This window comes from Larimichthys crocea, chromosome XII (assembly GCF_000972845.2).
Source record: "Larimichthys crocea isolate SSNF chromosome XII, L_crocea_2.0, whole genome shotgun sequence".
Lineage (NCBI taxonomy): Eukaryota > Metazoa > Chordata > Actinopteri > Sciaenidae > Larimichthys > Larimichthys crocea.
Genome location: NC_040022.1, coordinates 23,173,142 through 23,192,165, shown reverse-complemented (window position 1 = coordinate 23,192,165; position 19,024 = coordinate 23,173,142). Strand labels below are relative to the sequence as shown.

At 43.5% G+C, this 19,024-nt stretch overlaps 1 protein-coding gene across 1 annotated transcript; it reads right to left on the bottom strand.

Annotated features, from left to right (window-relative positions):
- Positions 1-343: 343 nt before the first annotated feature.
- mosmoa (modulator of smoothened a) lies at positions 344-18,504 on the bottom strand. Its single transcript, XM_027285434.1, has 3 exons — positions 17,422-18,504; positions 8,239-8,451; positions 344-2,947 (listed from the first exon to the last, which is right to left on the bottom strand). Exons 1-3 carry the CDS (start codon positions 17,525-17,527, stop codon positions 2,763-2,765), a joined length of 504 nt encoding a protein of 167 aa, XP_027141235.1. The 5' UTR covers positions 17,528-18,504; the 3' UTR covers positions 344-2,762.
- Between the last annotated feature and the right edge of the window lie 520 nt (positions 18,505-19,024).

The following is a 19,024-nucleotide window of genomic DNA, read 5'->3' as shown; positions in this document are numbered from 1 at the left end:
ACAGATCTGAAGGTCGCAGACGAGCAGAGGGTTCTGTCTCGATTGCTTATCAATACGGAGACGCAGGAGGAGCTGTCGAGTGTTTAACAGATGTACTCTGGGAACACAGATAGCCCTTCCACTGATGCATCCTGGGTGGCTGCCCTTGAATCACAGAAGGTTTGTGTCTGGTTTTTAATGAAGTGGGAGTAGAGGGACATTTGGGCAACATCTTGAAGTAGTAACAAGTTGATTTTAGGATGAACGGGTTGGGGAGGATTAAAATGCTCTGCTCCGTTTTGTCTATCAGCTCAGCTACTGATAAGATTCATACAAACAGGCATAATAAATCATACAGACTGTGTCAGAGTCACACACACCCATTTTTTCTCGTTTTATTCAGTGATAAATAATTTCCTATGATCATAGGCTTTATGTGAAGACATCCGATCAAGGCAAGAGACAAATTAGAGGGCACACATTGCCACCATTAGAAAATAATAGCAGAAACAAAAACAATGAGGTAAGAAGTTTCTCTTTTTTTTTGTACATTTGTGGTGCTTCTATTTCTGTTACCTATACTGTTGAATGCACAGTGCTTCCTAATACAGAAATCCTGCCTTTTTGTGTCTGTACATTATTAAACAAAAACAGGTCATGGCACAATACTGAACCAACCAAGACAGCGGGGGCACCGCAGAGTGTAGAGTTAGCAGTATACATCATCAGACCAAGAATAAGAAAAGCTGAGCAGGGAACAGAAACACAAAACAAACAAAAAAAAACCTCTAAGACTAAGCGACTGAGATCCGTGACTGATTCAACGCACACACACACACGCGCACACATCTGGAGAGTGTAAACATGCAAAATACAAGCCTATGTGGAAGAGCTGAACTATTAATTAATCAACTGATCACTTATTTTATTATTTAAGCTTTACTTTGTTAGGATACTGAAATTTAAACATGTAGGTTATGAGAACTGTTAAGTCGAGGGATGTCTGCGCTACACTGCTTTGTACAGACCAGAGTTTTATTAATGATTAATAATAATTATGTGCTTAGAAATTATAGGACAAAAACAACTCTTCACCTCCAGAACTCGCCTGAGAATCATCGCGCCTTTAAGTTTTCTTCAGTATCGTATAATCCAGTGATAGCCGTCTGTACATACGTGGGTACAAGAGGGACTAACTTGTGTGTGCGTTTAATGGTGTCAAAATATATGAGCTAAAGCATGGCGCGGCAACATTCTACTTCCCGTTTACGGGCGCTGTAGTTCCAAAAATCCAATTGAGAAAATGACCCACCAACCTCTGATGAGCTGAATAAAGCATGGCGTGCATAGTCGTTAGTAGCGCGTAGTCACGTGCACAGGCAATGAAAATAGCAGTTAAGGTGTGTGTGTGTGTGCGTGTGCGTGTGTGTGTGTGTGTGTGTGTGCGTGTTTTACATTCACGGACCTCATGGGCAGCACACTGAGGCACAGCCCCATGCATGGACTTGACCTGCAGTCCCAGTGCCTTCACTGTTGTACAAAACAAGACGATAATACTCCTGGCTCCCTTTCTTTCCTGTCCAACATTAAAAAAGGAGAATACCACCAATGTTCAGCATTCACATTAAGTTATTTTCACACCTTCGAGTTATGAAAGTCAATACTGTCTGCTATAATTAGAGATTAATGAGTTCATGTCGAGCCCACAGTGATGTAGACCTCTGAATACTTGCCACAGTGCTCCTGGCTGTACTTACTACAAATACAAGAGGTGTCTTCAGATGATTGTTCTCTTAATTCACAGTCTTCTAGTTATTGGCAAACTCACTAAATACTCTGTAAATAACATAATGCAAGTCTTATATTGAGTGGCATTCTCCTTTATGGTACTTGACCTCCTGTTCTGCTGCCCAGGGAGGTCACTCCTCGCTGATACCTGCTCCTGGTTGTTGCACACCTGCACCTTTCCTCTGGTCCACAGCAGCCCTGTGAGCTGGACCAGACAGCTGGGCTCACAGCTGCTCTCCCCGAGCCACACACACACCTGGGGCTCTCATGAAGTGACAGGCGAGGATAAAACCCTGCTCTAAAGCTAAGCTGGCAGGAGAAAAAACCCCACCGGTTCCCCCTCAAGGATTCAGTTCAGTGAACCTCAATTACACTCGAGCTACTTCAGTGGAAAAGGCGGCGTGGGCGGTGGAGGCAAAAATAAGAAGAAAGAAAAAAAACACAAGATGTACAACAACGGAAAAACACACAACTGAAATAGCTAAGAGAAGCCAAAAATAGCAACAGGAGCGGTCGTGACAGCGCAGATGTGTGCCGAGGCCGGGGGGTCAAGTCGAGGAGCGGCTGTAGTGGTCCTCAAGAAATGTGCGCCAGCGTTGTGGCCGCTGTTGCCATGACAGCGGCACAGTAAGCACCCTTTTTACCCCCCCGCAACACAACAACAACAACAGAGAGACGGCCATATTTTTAAATCAACAGTGGCAGGGTGCTGCGACAGCCTCGGGTGCCCTCTCTCGCACTTCACGTCCTCCTCTCCCCCCCCTTTTTTAGTGTTTTGTTCATTTATTCATTTTTAAGTCGTTAGGTACTCCACGGTGCTGCGGTCCTTTGACACATCATCAAAGACTTCCCTGTATCAGGCTTCTGGCCAGAGTTTGTTGTTTTTGATTTTCAGTCATTGTGTGTGTGTTTCGTTTTTTTTGTTTTGTTTTGTTTTGTAAATCCCGTTTTCAGAGCCTCTCGTGTCAGTCCGGAGGCGGCGCACGGTCGAGTCCTCAGCCCGGGAGGCAAACTTTGCCTGCAAACAGAAGTCCCACTATGGTGAAGAAGATGGAGAGGACAAACAGCACATACGACGAGCCCACCACCGTGTTGTTGGGCAGCTTGTACGGCTGGCCTCCCACCTCGTTGATATAGAAGCCTATGGGGAAGATGAGCGCCGCCATGCAGAACAGGATCACTGGAGGGAAGGAGCGAGAGAGAGGAAATGTTAGTTTACGGTCACTTACTGGTGATTCCTATGAGTTCATGCTGTCTAAATCAGAAGAGGAAGATGTATTTCAGACTCATACGACTAAATACATTTACAAAGGTTTCAGTCCTCACAAATGGTAGAACATAAAGCATGAACCCACTCAAACTCATTAGCATCGTACAACAGTGCCTTTCAAATGACTTTGAAGGAGCAGCAGCACATTGCAGACTCATGGTATGCACCGTGCTCAGCATGACTCAGGAGTTTATGTAACCTTAATTTTTCAACATTTAAAAATAGAATAATCTGTGACAATTAACCTGACAAGTGTACAGTACCTGAAGTGAGTCAGTCAGAGTGAAATGATTATTTTATGCTCATGTCTTTGTCCGAGGAGGAGACAAAAAGAGCACAAACCATTGTGAATGCTACATAAATTCAGCGTTGCTTTCAGTAAATAAATAAAGCTCTTTGTCACAACCTCAGACTGATTAACACAGTTTAAAAGGTGCAAATCAGATTTCTAAAAACAGCCACGTCAGCTCGGTTTATTAATTCTAGAAATTCCCAAATTAGCAAACAGACATTTGCTGATGTTGTAGATTTCCACGGCTGCCACTAGATGCTACACAACAGAAGAATTATTTAGAGGTCACAGGTCAGAGTTCAAGTCTTATTGTAAAGGTCTCTGATGATGTGAAACTAATTAACGCTAATTACAGCGGCTCAGTTTTCTTCTGTTCGCTTTCACGATGTTATTACTGAAGCTTTATGTAACACACAGTGAGCGACGTGTGAATCAGTGGCAGAGTTTGAGGAATAGCTACATATGCTTAAAAATAACTCATTGTTACACTCAAAGAGCGCCGTCAGATGTTTTCGACCTACATTTCTTCCCGCACCGACTGTCTGCAGTAGTACGGTGGAGGTGGTGAAATGCGAGTTGTTATATGTTACTAGTGTGTGTTACATAAATGAATTATTCTGGCTTATGATATATTAGTATAATTAATTACCAAGATGAACAGCCTGTTTACACATGGTGTTAACATGTGCCTTGGGTGATCGGATCACAAGAGGACAAGTGTAAACGACCACCAAGAGGCATTGTGGTCAGACTGCTCAGTTACTGAGGTGGACACACTTGACCACATGTCTTCTCTGTAGTGGAAACACTAATGTGACCTGGGCCACACTGAAGGACGGCCTAGTTAAGTTTAGTCCTGTGAGTACACATGAATCATGCTGTCTGATTTCCATTTGGTTCATTTGTTCTACATCTGTGTTGTTTTATCTGCCGAGATTAGCAGTAGAACAGTAGCGTGCTGGACCTGGGGAGGCTGGAGACGACTGGACATGACGCGACACACAGAGACGGCGGAATAGCGTGACAGACGGGAGAAATCGAACCGTACGCAAGGAGCCTGTGCGAGTCTCCCAAACAGTGTGTGTGTGTTTGTGTGTACTGAAATAGTGGAATAAATAAGTGAACCACGATAATCTGTCTGTGTATCTGTGTTGAGGGAAGCCACGGTGGCAACAGACCTGCCACAATGGTAAACAGTAACAAATACTATTTACTACTACGACTATACTACCTCTTCGTCGCCCATGGACAAAGTCCCCAGACTCCTTTTTTGTTAGTTGAGTTAGAAAAAACCTCGGATTTTGTAAAAGCCTACATCTGCAACAAATTCTGAATTATTTGGGTCTTGTAAATTCGGCAAATGTTATACACAGACTTGGTTGGCTACTACTGCTGAGCCGCTGGGTGAATACAACAACACATCTGGTCTTTGCAAACTGAAATAACGCACATGTTCATTTGCATGTAGAGTGAGGAAAGTGGTCACTTGAGGCATGGGCGCAATTTAATGCCACGAGTAAACTGACATACTTTCATACTACTGTCCACTTGTGATCAGATCACCCAAGACGCGTATTAATACAAGGTGTAAACAGGCAGTGAGTGAGTGTGACATTTATGCAGCTTCTTGATTAACTAATAAACTGGTTTTATAGTTAAATTCCTGTGTAAAGCTTTGCGTTTTGCGTTTCTCACTGTACTTTGTGAAAGACTGAATCCCTGCCTCGTCTGACATGTGAGCTATTACAAACTGTGTGAAATCAGAATGGCAGAAGTTCAGAAACAGTCCTCGAACAAGCTGCGTTTATACTTGCTTGGGTCTGCCAGCGAGTTTAAATGAACAATGTCTGGTAAAGGCGCACACAAGCAAATATTTACGTCATTTTGCCTGCTCATTGCTCCGACCATGAGTTTATCTATGAGGGCGGTATGATTGCAAAAGGATGCTGTAAAAGTGGAGCCAGAAAAACATGGCTCAGCGTTATTCCTGCAAGCTTCGCCACCGAGTTAATTGAAGTGCACTTCGTGGTCCGCTGCTTCTCTAAGTGCCTAAACTGATGACATACAGCGCTTCGCCTCGATCTGCAACTATTTTGATCATCGATTAATCGTTTAAGTCCTTTGCAAAAATGCCAACAAACAAATTTTCCGTTCCAGCTTCTCGAATGTAAAGATTTGTCTCATGTATTCTTGCATATTTCAGCTGCTGGTCGGAAAAAACAAGCTACTAAAAGATGTAACTTTGGGCTTTTCCCACCACTTTCTGGTATTTCATGGACCAAACAGTTAATCCAAACAAACATTGCTACTTTTATTCTCATATTTAAGTTATAATGCTGCTTATTCTCAAGCCTCAAGTAAAATCAATTTACAACATTGAATAATGGAGCCATATTTCACTCGTGTATGACCACCAACAGTCGTGTTACATAATTTCTGACAAGACTCTAGTCTCAAGTTTAATTCAGACAGCTCGTTAACAAAACTCATTCACTGTGGCAAAAAAATAAATAAATAAATCACACCAGGTGGCTCTAATTGGGCTCGACATAATTGGCTGACATCAGCTTTTCCCAGATTTATCATCATCATCATCATCATCATCATCATCAGCTTACGTGTCGGCTGATAACTATCAAAGGTCATTTACAAACAGTATCACAGAGAAACGTCAATTCAGCTGGTAGCCTGTCTTTTATTTGTATATACCGACCTTCAATAAGCATCGGTTCCTATCCAATCAGACCAGATGCACAGAGCTGATGACCAAAAAGATTGAAAGAACAACTTAGACATTGAATATAGACAGCTGAGGAGTGACAGTGAGGCAGGAAGAGAGACGGGGGATGACACGCTGTGGCAAGGACTGAGCCTTCATACACCAACTTCATCCTCTCTACCAACTGAGCTAACCGTCGCCCTAGCTTGAATACACAATATATTTATCTTCTGCTCTTTCTTTGTGGTTTGTGAATGTGGGAGACAGCAAACGTAGCGAGTTATGTGAATGCAAGGCGTAAAAAATTATACAACGTGAACTAAACCCTGTGTGCAGTAACACAGGTAGAGTGATAAAGTATTAAGACCTCTCACAAGTAAAACAAGACAGTAAAGATCTGCAGGAACCCCGTTTATTCTGTAATTTAATGAATTACCACACATTCTGCAGTTGCTGTTAATATAGTGTATTTATTAAGACACTGCTCCACCCCCACAGATGACCATCACACACCTTGGGGAAACACCGCTGTGTGTGTGTGTGTGTGTGTGTGTGTGTGTGTGTGTGTATAGAGACACAGAGGTGGGTCTGTGCTGCTCATACAAAGCTGTTCATTCAGGTGCCAGTGGCCTGGAGCCAGTCACACTACAGACTGCCCACCTTCTCTCAACCTTCATCACCTGTCTGCCCCTGAATGAACCACCCCAGTCTCCGTACAAACCAACATCAGTTTACTCCCCTCCCCTTCCATTTGTATCTTTACATTGGCACCCATTTCTCTCTTGACCTCTAAAAAACATCATTATTCACTCAGCCTTCTTTACTAAACTCTTCTTAAAACCCCTGCCCGTTTTTCTCACTTAACCTCTCGCCCTCTCCCCCGCTGCTTGGCCGGCGGCAGAGAGGTTCAGCAACAAAACTGGTCCCGTTCTTGCCTTTTCATCGCTCTCCTACACCTTGGACAGACTCTTGAGATACAAGAGGATCTCAGGAAGACCCTCAGCCACTAAAGTGTCAGCTGAAGGGGGTCCCACAAGAGAATAAAGCGATGAGTTACCATCTCGCTCCTATTACAACAAACCCAGCTTATTCTCCATCATACCTAAAATAAAGTTTCCTCAAGCCATAATCATCATCATCATCACGCTTTAAACCTGTTAAGAAAAACCTGCACTAATAATATAGCTCTTTTTCTAATATGACCAACAGAAGCTTAGCAGGGGGACGAGGGTGACAATAGCTCACTGTTGCCGTGGAAACCGCCTTACTTTCCTTTGCGTGTGCTCGTTAAACAATGACTCAATGCCTTCCAATTTAGCTTGTGACACAGATTTGTGCTAACCGGGCAGACAGTTTGTGGAGGGCTTCAGGCTTCTGTAAAGCGGTGATTCATTGGGTATTTGCAAGTGATTAGGAAGAGTTACAAAACCTAATTATAAAGCTGTATTTGGCCTGGCAGGCAAAAAAAAAAAAAAAAGCACTGGGTGTTTGTTGAAAATCTGCAGAACAAAAAAAAAAAAGGGCACAGTGTCCTGAAAAATGCATCCAGCTTTCAAACACAAAACACGGAGCGTCGTGGCTTTACAGGCTGCTCCATCTGCACAAGTGCGCTCGAGGCAATCTCTTCCCTTAACGAACAGACCAATCAAACTCCGCCCTCCCACACAGCCTTACGAAACCAGCCCCTGCCACGGTTCACGAGATGGATGCTGAGTTATTATCGAGTGCTGGAAGTGCATCTTTATAGAAAAAAGAAAAAAAGAGTGGTGTTCAAGGCAAAGATAGACAGAGAGAGAGAGAGAACACTAGAGAAATGCCGTGGCACATAAACCACCCACTCAGGTATCAGAGGAGATGCATTACCACACAAAAAAAACCCAACAACAACAAATCAGCTTTAGGGAGAAACGTGGTCATCAGGAATGCAAAAAAGCACTCATAAATGTGCAAAAAACACACGTCATAATCAGAAACACAAAAGATCCTGTAAACAGCCGCGGATGCTTTCACACATGTAAATTCAACTTTATCTCTTCTCTTTTTATTATTTCCTGCCCTAAAGAAACTATGTTCCTGTGGCAAAGGTGTTTTTTCTAAAAGGTTATGTCACAACAGGGAACAAGGTGACGAGAGGAAATACGCTGATGGCAAGTCTACTAAAATCTAGAAGTCACTGTCTCGTTCACTTACTGCCAGTAAAGGCGATCCAGCGGGCGTATTTGGTGGCTTCTCGGCGCCAGTGCGACGCCACCAGCAGTCCGCAGGTGACCGTGAGGGAGATGATGCCCATGATGATGAAGAAAAGTGTGGTGACCCACTCCGGTGGCAGCCGTGGTGGAATACAGGTCCGGTCTCGTCCGTGGATGGTCTGACATTGCCGAACTAGACCGACCGTAAGGGCACCTGCAGAGAGAGGTCGAATGCTGATGAGGTGTCCATTTCAAGTGATCTTTAATTAATTCATCAAGCGCACACAGACACTGAGATCAGACCAGGGCAATACTAAGGAGAGTGTAGAAAGTTTATTATACAGTTTTTTTGCTGAATCATTTCACAACCCAGTCGCTTCAAATACTTCTGTAAGAATCTGTAACAATTTAAAGCAATACAGCTAAAAAGAAGCACATAAACACAACATCAGTAAATGCACACTGTGTGCTCAGGACATCTTAGTAATAAGCAGAAGGTAAAACTGACAAATAATCCTTTATACAAGTGAGGCAGCTGTCCACACTGTATAATGTATCTGTACACCGTAACAGCCGACATCAGAGCACATGACCCCAATGTCACACAGTTTGTATGTCTAAAGGCTGAATTTGAAAAAAGAATTTGTCCTGAGAAAAAACTATGAGAGCAAAAACAAGCAGCAACCAAGTGACAAAAACATCAAACGTCGTCTTTGAACATCCACGCTGGCTACAGAAGTGAGTCAGTCTCCATAGGCCCTCATGTTCAAATGTCCAACTTCATAGCAGAAATAAACAGCCTGGTACAAAAGACAGTTTTGGTCTCTATAGCTAATTTTCCCGTTTATGACAACTGCACTGGCCACTTTAATTGACAGGTAGGTGTCGTTACATTTGGCGAGTTTGAGCAACCAGGAATCATTAAGAATCATTTTAGATTTGCTGAAGTGATTAGCAGAGCCGCCACACTCTGAGCTTCATAACAAAAAAGAATAAGGGTCTCATGTTGGGGAAAAAAGGCAAAGCTGTGGCAAATTGGTACCTCATTTGATGACAACGTCTGTTAAGGGAAAGGCCAAAGTGGAGCAGCTCAGCTGAAGTGAAAGAGGGGGAATGATCCTTTAATTTGCAGAGGAGCTGGTGAGGAGCTGAGCAGTCGCTCTCTCCACACAGTTATGCCAGCGAGCGGCTGACATTTTTTCTCTTGCGCTGTCACACTCAACGAGAAAGGTTGAGGACTAAATCAATCCTGCCATTTACTATCCCACACAAGTAACAAGACACAGAAGCTGCGATGATATCAGACACTTTGCAGCAGCTTTTAGGGCTCATTATCTCTGCAAAGTTCAAGCCTTTCATACTCATAAACCCACCAGCTCCTTCCCTCCATCTCTGAATGTGATCTTTGAAATATGCACCTCTGCTGCACAAAACATGGCACGACTCGGTGTTCTACTGTACCGATCCATCACTGATCAGACAGGGAGACAAATGGATTCATGCCTCGCTCTGAGTCAGTGTGAAGGCCAATACTCGAAAAAAGGAACATGCTCCAGTGGTGCATCCACTCTGGAGGGTCGCCATTCAATTAGAGCACATCCCCAAGGGGGGTGGGGGGGGATTTCTACCTGAGTAAGCAGAACAGCATCGCATCACTCAAGCCTCTGCTGATCACAGGTCTCGGGCAAAACAAAGGCGGACTGTAAGTGATGTGCTGTGGGAGATGAGGCTCTTATTTGAAAAATTAGAGGAGGCATCAGTGTGAGGGGTTTTCAGTAAGTGCACACTTGGTTGGGCTTTTTGGATGGGTGCTTTGACACATACCATATGTGGATAAATAACAGGGCGCAGCTGCCTGCTTCATTTCAAGATAGTACAAAATGTTTGACAAAAAAAAACAAGCGAAAATCATCCAGTAAAACACAGCATTAGCTATCTATATAAGTACAAGCACACACTCCTTACTATACAACCTGAATGAAGAAATTCTGCAGATACCTGGCGACCGTAACAACACAGTTAATGCAAGATTGTCTTTCCAGGAGTTGCCTCTTCTGCAAGCTAACAGCACAAACAGTTGCGAAGCTTCCCGGTGTTTGAAGCTTCAAAACCATGGATGTTTTAATTAAACTGACCTTTACTGGATCGCATTTTATTGTCACGTGAGCAGATGAAGCAACACTCCCAACAAAATGGCACAAGCTACAAAATGTCACACAGTCAAAATTAATAAATCACACACTTGCTAACAGACAGACAGACAGACTAAAAAAGATGATTTTTAAGTATTCGGAAATCATGCATTGTTTACATGCATGTTTATTTGCTTGGTCTTGGTCGCACTGCAGCATATTTTGTCTCATCATCGCCACCTGTTCATCAGGGGAATAGTGAAACCATTGACAAGACTGTCTATTGTGCTCGAACAGCTCCGTAGCATTACTCGAGGTCAGAAATTCGTCAGGAAACCTTTAAATAAACGTCCATCTGTGTAAAAACAGCTAAAAATACACAGTATGTGGCTCGGCTAAGTCTGAAAAGGAGGCTTGAATGGCACAATGTCGTCTAAGAGTGATACAACGGCGAAAAATATAAAGATTAATGAGCGGTAAACACTCATTCCACTGACTATAAAATAGCCCATTCACTGAAAAGCCGCCCTGTGGGGGCGACTTCATGAACAGCAGCTCAGCAGGTGGGCGGACGTGTGCATGAGACAAGTATGCAAGCAGGAATTTTAGAAGGTCAAGCCTGCTACTTGGTCCGTCTGGCACCCGAATCCAGACATTTCATATATATATATACATATACATATACATATACATACATACACACACACACACACACACACACACACTTGATGCTGCTAACAAACCTACTGTGTCTAAATCCAAAAAGAAAAGCCTGTGTGAGAAGACTGTTCTTGTTGTTGCGGGGGCGTGGTGGGTTCTGCAGGCTGTCCAGAGGAAATCCTGTCCCCTTTATAACACCCAGTGAAAACACTGCTTTTACAGTAACAACCCACACAAACAATGCCAGTGGTTCAAAAGAAACGCCTTGGGAGCCTGTAGGGCTAAAGTAAGAGCTTTAACATCCACTGATACAGGACTAAAAACCTACCTTAGACTAGGCACGCACACAGTAATGCTATCATTAGAGAAGATGTGTTTTTATTAGAGACGAGGAGCAAGTAAAAAGGATGTTCTGTCTTCACTTCTACCTTATTGCTATGGCAATTCAATTCTCGCTGTGCAGAACACTTATGCAATAAGGCCGTGAAGAAAAAGAAATAGACGCCGGGGCTCACGACAAAAATGGCATCTAAGCGGCTCACAGCCGATATTACAGAGTAGCCTTGAGCAGATTAAAGAAGTAGAGGTGAGTGAAGCAAGGACTGGTGCTGGGAACAGGAGAACATGAGGCAAAAAGTTTGAAAGTTGTTGTTAATGGCAGCGGTTTATGACCATTTCCCCTGGATCCTGTGGCCTCCCGCTGTTTCACAGGCTCTATGTGGAATTCCTGCCCTACAGCAGGCAGGCACGCTATGGTACACGGATACAGGTAAACAACTCAACGAGCAGACACACACACACACACACACCCACACAAACAGTTCCTGTTAAAGTGTGGTCTGACAGTCAAACGTGTGCAACAGCAAACACACAACTCTACAAAAATGAAAATGAAAAGAATAGCTCGACATTTCACAGGAAGTGGGTTTATTTACTTTCTGGCAGAGGGTTAGATGAAAAGATTAATGGCACTCTCACATCTGTCCGTTAGCCGCGCGGCTGCTGTGGTAAAATTGGAAACGAGGTGGGAAACAGCGAGTCTGGATCTGTCCGACTGTAGCAAAGTCCATCTACCAGCACTTCTACAGCTCGCTAATTAACACTCCCCGCTGGTTGCCTGGCAACTGCCTCCATACATGAAGTACTCCAACATGAAACCCGCCATAAAACATCCAGTTTTTCATTGTTGCACTTTTTGTACACAAGGTATAGAGATACGGAGCTAACTGCAGCTATGGCTTCATATTTAACGGACAGATATCAATCTTCTTGAGTTAAACTAACTAGAGCCATCACTAGAATAATGATTTCTCCATTTCCAAACGTAGTGCAGTGGAGTGTTTCTACTAGCCGACCGTGAACATCCGGAGGGTCGGAGTTAATTAATAATGAACTCTGACCTCGGAGTCCACTGCAGTTGACCTGAGATCACACTGAAACGGGAAACAAGCCAAAACTGAAGGTGTTTAGTCTAAAAATACATTTCTTAAGGCTCCTCTGTCAGAAAAAGAATTATCCATTTTAAGAGCCCACTGACTGTTGGGCACCCCATACCCAGCTGTCAGCGCTGTGCTCACTACGATCAAAATATTCCTCTCACCATGTCTCGATCCAAATGAGAGGAAATGAGGTCCGTGTCTGCTCATCTTCAGCATAATCATGCTGTCATTAGTGAAGCATAGGGGGTGCTGCTGTTTGAAAGCTCTAGGGGAGGGGGGGTGAGTCAAACAGACCTCTGAACTGTGGTGGGCGGCAAGTAGGCAAGCTAAAGCAGCCGACAGCTGATTCTTCTGCCGCTGCTGCTGCTGCTAGAGGCGCGAACGTACATTGTATGAACACTGGAACACAGCTGCCGTGTACGGCCAAGAACATGGTAGACAAAAAGGTGGACCCGAAGAGGAAGCTCCTGCTATGATTACCTCCACGATTAGCTTCCCTTTTTAAAATGTTGATGAATTATGTGTCGTTTCTACATCTCTACCATCATCAACAAACATAACGAATGCCATTAAATATCAGGAGTGCTGCATTTTTGATAGCTTGCACGTCAAACCTCATGTTTAAATACTATGTTGACATTGAAAACACACTTGCACACACACACCCGGCCTGAAACCTGCCTGCTGTATATTTAACAGGCTGAAGATTGAGAGCTGTTCAGGCGTTGTTAAACAAATTCTACAGTACATTGCCTGCCTGATACACCTCCATCTACAGGCAATGACAGTAACATCGTCTGACGACATCTGCAGCTCTGAGCTGCTGTTTTTTCGTCCTCGCCTGTTGGCGGCACGGGATGGATCCGAACTTGCGGGGTCAAAAACTGCTTGCTCCGCAGCTCTGCTGCAACTGGATGGTATTGACTCGGCCTGGTTTCACTTGCTACGTATCAATGACACTGTGTGTCCTTGTGCTTTGAAAATGGATACCAGAAATAACGCAATTTAATGTTCTCCCATTTCATCTATTTTAGATCGTGTCAGGCTATAACCAGCTCCTGAGCACCGGTGACTTACTGCGGTTTGCACAAATGTTAGTCATTTTCATGCATTTGTATCATTTCCTTTTCAATAAGTCAGACCAGAGTTATAATCTAGTAACTACAAATAGCTTCAAGGTGTCTTCAACTGCACAGTTTGGGCAAAATCACTCTAGTACAGACACCACTTGTAGCAGCACATCAGACCTAATGCAGCGCCTTCATACACTAGAAAATCTGTTTATTATTATACAAGTGATACTGAATAGCATGCAATTTGTGGTAATAAATATCTTCTGCCGCAAAGGAAAATGGTGCCGTGTAGATTTTTTATAATTAATAATGACAAGATGATAAAAATGCTAAATGCGTTTTGGTGTGCATTTCCCCCTTTCCTGTCTGTCTTGGGCTACACCATCAAATAAAAACACAAGAACATAGAAAATAATAAAATAAGAAAAAAGGCTTGCTTGAAAAGAGTGTTGTATCTTCCTGTCACGACTACCACTCTGCCGTTCTCTACAGACAACAGTCTTTTATTCCTGTGTCGTTCAGCCGCTCACTGCATACAATAAAACACTTAAAGCATGCAAAGTAATTACAGGCTAACGCCAAGTTGGAGCGATGAGTGTTAATACTTCATTGATAACAAATGATTGCCACTTGAATTAAATCTAAGTGAGATAGAAGGAAGAAGACAGGGAGGTGTTGTCACTTTTAAGGTTTGATTCTGGAAAATCTGCATGGAAATGTGTGAAAATCAGCGCTGTGCTTGGACAGAAGTAATGAAAAGTCAGCCTGGCTGTGTGATTTAGCAATTTTTAAAAGTGTGTGTGTGTGCATACAGAGTGTTTGAGAGGTTACACAGGCCATCCCACCGTGGTGACAAGTATCTGTAGGAGGGTAGGCAGTGGCAGAGCTGCCGAGAATCACAGTTCGTGTCTGACGCTGCAGCAACAATGGCTTTGTCTTGAGGCTTGAAGACAGGAAATCAGCTTCAGCTGTTACTATGTGAGGATATCGCACTCCTGTCGTGGATAGACACTCTCTGTCTTTTAGTGCCGCTTCCCCCCTCCCCCGTAGGTTTACTTCCATTACTGTTGATAAATGATGTTATTCACAAGCCTTGCAGTTTGTTTACTTCTTCTTGATTAGTTCACAAAAAAAAGAAAAAAGCTCTTGGCAAAAGCCACACACTCAATGAGCAGAGTCAGCTTTTATAGATGCTAACTTCCCAGGGGGAGCATGTCTGTTTCTCCACGCTTTGGAGTACAAAGACGACATGCTGAGGGCTACAAGGGCGGGTTGTCAAGCACTGAGTCCCTTCTTATAGGACAACAACAAAACTATAGACGATTGGAGATAATACGATGTGTGGAGTCATCGGGGGCTTCATAATAACTTCAAACAGTGCACTGGTCTGTTAGATGAGCTTGACAAATAATGCAAACAGCTCATAATGAATAGTTTAGCTCTGAAATAGCTTAATCACTGGCACCGCACCACAAGAAGTGTTATTACGTTGAATCGCGTTTAGCAGCATGTCAGCTGCAAAAGAGGCTTAACGATCAGCGATCTGACATGCAAGTGTTCGAATTAACAAAAGCAGAGCCCCGAAGAGAGACAGAGGGATTATTTAACATGCCGAGACAATCTTTAAAACATGCCACACACAGACAAGCTGCGCTGACGAAGAAGAGACAAGGTCAGAAGTTGAAAACTATGAAATGAGTCGGCGAGAAGTGTTGGCAAATGATTTGGCGTGAAAACAAAAGTCACCCAACTTTAAAGCAACCATGACTTGACATGAAAATGTGTTATTCTGCCACACATGTACGACACACACATAAAACACTTAATAAATGTTTGTGACACACTATGATAACTGTGATATAACTTCCCCTACGACGACATTTCATACAGCTGTGTTTTATTACATCGTCACTCATTACCAGCCTCCACTTACAGCTGCCCGCAGAAGGAGTTGTTGACAAATACTTAAATCAACTAAATCTGCTTAAAACTGCATTATATAGTGTGTTACAAATCATTTATTAAACACTAAATAGGCATTGCAAAAGCAAACCAAACATTTGTGGTAGAGACGGCACACGCGACCCATAAGAGCATGTCAAAAATAACTTCTTGTATATTTTACTGCTATTTTGATGTGAATCAAACAATTACTCAATGGCTCGTTTTGCTTTCAGCTTTTTAAGTTCTCAGAGAGAAGTCTTTTTCCAGAGAGCCTCCTCTACAGATGCTCTGCCATAACTGATGTTTTCACTGATGTGCTCCCACGCCAGACAAGGTCAGCTTTGCAAACGTTGCACCTCACGACGCTCTCAGTGAAACACTCTTGAGTTTTTTGGTCATGGAGGTGTCACCATCGCACTATTGTTCACTTCACTTCAGTGAGTGCTGTCACCACGGTCATCATGACACAAATTACTGGAGTGGAGTGAACGACAGCGTGATTAGTCACCAACTAACCAATAATTAAATTTGCTGGCAACTAATTTGGCCATATTTGGTCACATCGACTGTGTTGATAATTCGTTACGTTCCTACATTTGACATCTAAAAAGGTGAACATAATGCTGGATTTCCATTCATCTTCTGCTGTTGTAAGACTAAACTTGCCACTCACAAAGACAGACAGGAACTGTAACTTCCTTTCTAGACCACAAAGACACCACAAAGTACTGACTTAAAAAAAAAAAAAAACTACATTAGTTTACTACTCGTCAACAGTGACTGGTGACGGTGTGTGAAGGAGATGTTATGACCGTGTTTCATCACCTCGATGCCTCATAAAGGCAACCAGGACAGGTCACATCACAATCATCAAAGGGAGCGGCGGGAGCTGAGAGGGGAAGCGAAGCTGTGCGACAACCACCCACTCTCGCCACAACACTGTAGTTTAATTATAGCAAAGGTTAAACTTTCTGTACATGCACAGAAGTGTGGATCTCAGCGGGAAGTCGCTGTGTACACTTGACTTTTAGAAAAATGTCCTTCTCTCTTGTCGCACAGCCAAGGATCCATTATCCGCTCCGCAAAACAATCAAACCGGCTGCACTGGCCTCATCTCATTTGCATCCTATTGGTACTTTGCTTCTTCTGTTAGGCTAATACACGCTCGGATGTGTACTGGCGGATGATGGACGCTCCCTGACCCAGTTACTAAGCTGTCATCCTGCAAAGGGGAACAAAGAGAAGCAGCTGCCTATCAATAGCCTGTAACGTGCTTTCAGGACTGACACAAATGATAAAAGAGTAAGAGTAGGTACGGAGGTCCAAAATAAGCAGCGACGCCACACATTAGCACCTGGAGTGATCGCTGATTAGAGTGATCACACGGAGCCCACTTCAAATGTCAGGTCACCGGAAAAACACACAGGAGTGCAATTATCTTTAGTCACTTAAATCGGTTAAATCAGGCGAGAGGAAACAACTATTGTCATGATCGATTAATCAGTTGGTTTGTTGTTTGGCCATTAATCGACTCTTTTTTCTCAATTAATTCAATCAATTAATCTTAAAAAAATATTCTGCAATATGTCAGGCAAATTGCCAAACACTCAGTTTTCTTTCTCACAGCTGATCAAGACAAGAAGCAACTTCAGGTCATAAAAAATAATCAGTGGTCGCAGTGCTAGAAGCAGCAGAGGTTCGTGGTTAATCAATATGTTATAAAATTGGAATTATTGGTGATATTTTGGTCAAGCAGACAGAAATAACATGCACACAACACACAGAGATGTGGAGGACAAAAGATGTTGCTGCAGATTGAAGCCTGCACACACACACACACACACACAGGGGAGGGGAGGGGGGACAGATCTTTGTTGTGGAGATTATCTGCTGATGTGTGAGGACACAAAACATAACAGTGGATGCTATCATTTACCTGCTGATTCACCAGTGTTGATCCAGTCTGGGTTTGCAATGCTGGCTATTGCAAAGATATCTGCTGCCAGAAACAGGCACCCTGAAATGATCGTTAGTTTATCCATATCGCTGCAGCTGATGAAGCGGTGGTTGAATGAATGTGGAGTAAAAAAATGTGGTGGTCCAAATGTTGACCCCCCCCTCTTTTCTCTTTCTTTTAAGTGTGTAAGTGACACACACAAACACACTCAGGATGGGCTGCTATCAGTCTTAACCTCGCCCCCTTCAGCAGGAGCCTGCTGTTGTGGTTCTGCTGTGCATTTTGCAGCAACGTTAGCTCGTCAAGCAGAGGAGGCGAGAGCCTCCACAGCTACCAACAAAAAAAAGGGCTCCCAAAAAAAAAAAAACGACGCACAAAAAGCATCACATCTCAAACGCAAGTTGTAGTCCAGTTAAGGTTAGAAACACAATAAAGCTCACTCAGCACCGGGCTCCTGGACCGCTTTGTGTTGTCTGAGCAGCAGCAGCAGCCGCAGCGGCAGCAGCATCGGGGTACAGCTGCGGCTAGCCTAGACAGCTAGCTTAGCTTCAGTTTCCAGATTCGGGCTCGGTGAGCCGAGCTGCGGCCCAGAGGCTGCTCGACGGCCGAGACCGCGGCTGCGCTAGCATTTCAGACCCAATGTCACGCAGAGGGAGGCGGGGGGAAGAAGCAAAGGAAGTGTCCCCCCCTCACTCCGCAGTATCCGTGTTTGTAGCGACGGTGAGGTTAGCCGTCAGGAAAACGAGAACCCATCACCGTCTCCTGCTGCTCCGAGCCCGTTCTCCGTCTCCGCTGGAATAGCATCTGGTACTTTAGAGTCCGTTAGCTTCACCTCCTCTTCCTCCTCTTCTTCTCCTTCCTCCTCTTCCTCCCTGTTTTTTCTGTTTTTTTGTTTTTTCTCTCTCTAACGCTGCGTATTTAACATCCAAACGAGCCCGTTAGAGGTGCGGATATGGACGGTTACACGGTAACGGTTATTGTTGTGCTTCCTCCACCGTTAGCTCAGCCTCCCGTTCTGCCAAATGACATCACGCGAACACCCCCACGCAGCGCGCGCGCACACACACAATGACATCACGCGAACACCCCCACGCAGCGCGCGCGCACACACACATACACACACACATAGGGGAGTGAGTTCACGTTCCAGAAGGGGAGGGAGGGAGGGAGGGGGTCTATTCTCGCGATATTTCACACACAAAAAGGGGTTCATGTTGTCCTGAGTCGCCCTGTTTGTGGCAACTAATTAAAGCATTATTTTTTAATCTATCTATCTATCTATCTATCTATCTATCTATCTATCTATCTATCTATCTATCTATCTATATGTATATATAGATATTATATATATAATATAATATATATCCATGTCTATCTCTACTCTATATTCTATATATCTGTCATATATATACACTAATATATATATAATATATATAATAATATATATATATATAAAATATATAATATATATAATACACACACACACCACACACCACACACAACACACACACATATACACATATATGTATGTATATATATTTATATATATAATATATATACATTATACATAAATATATATATA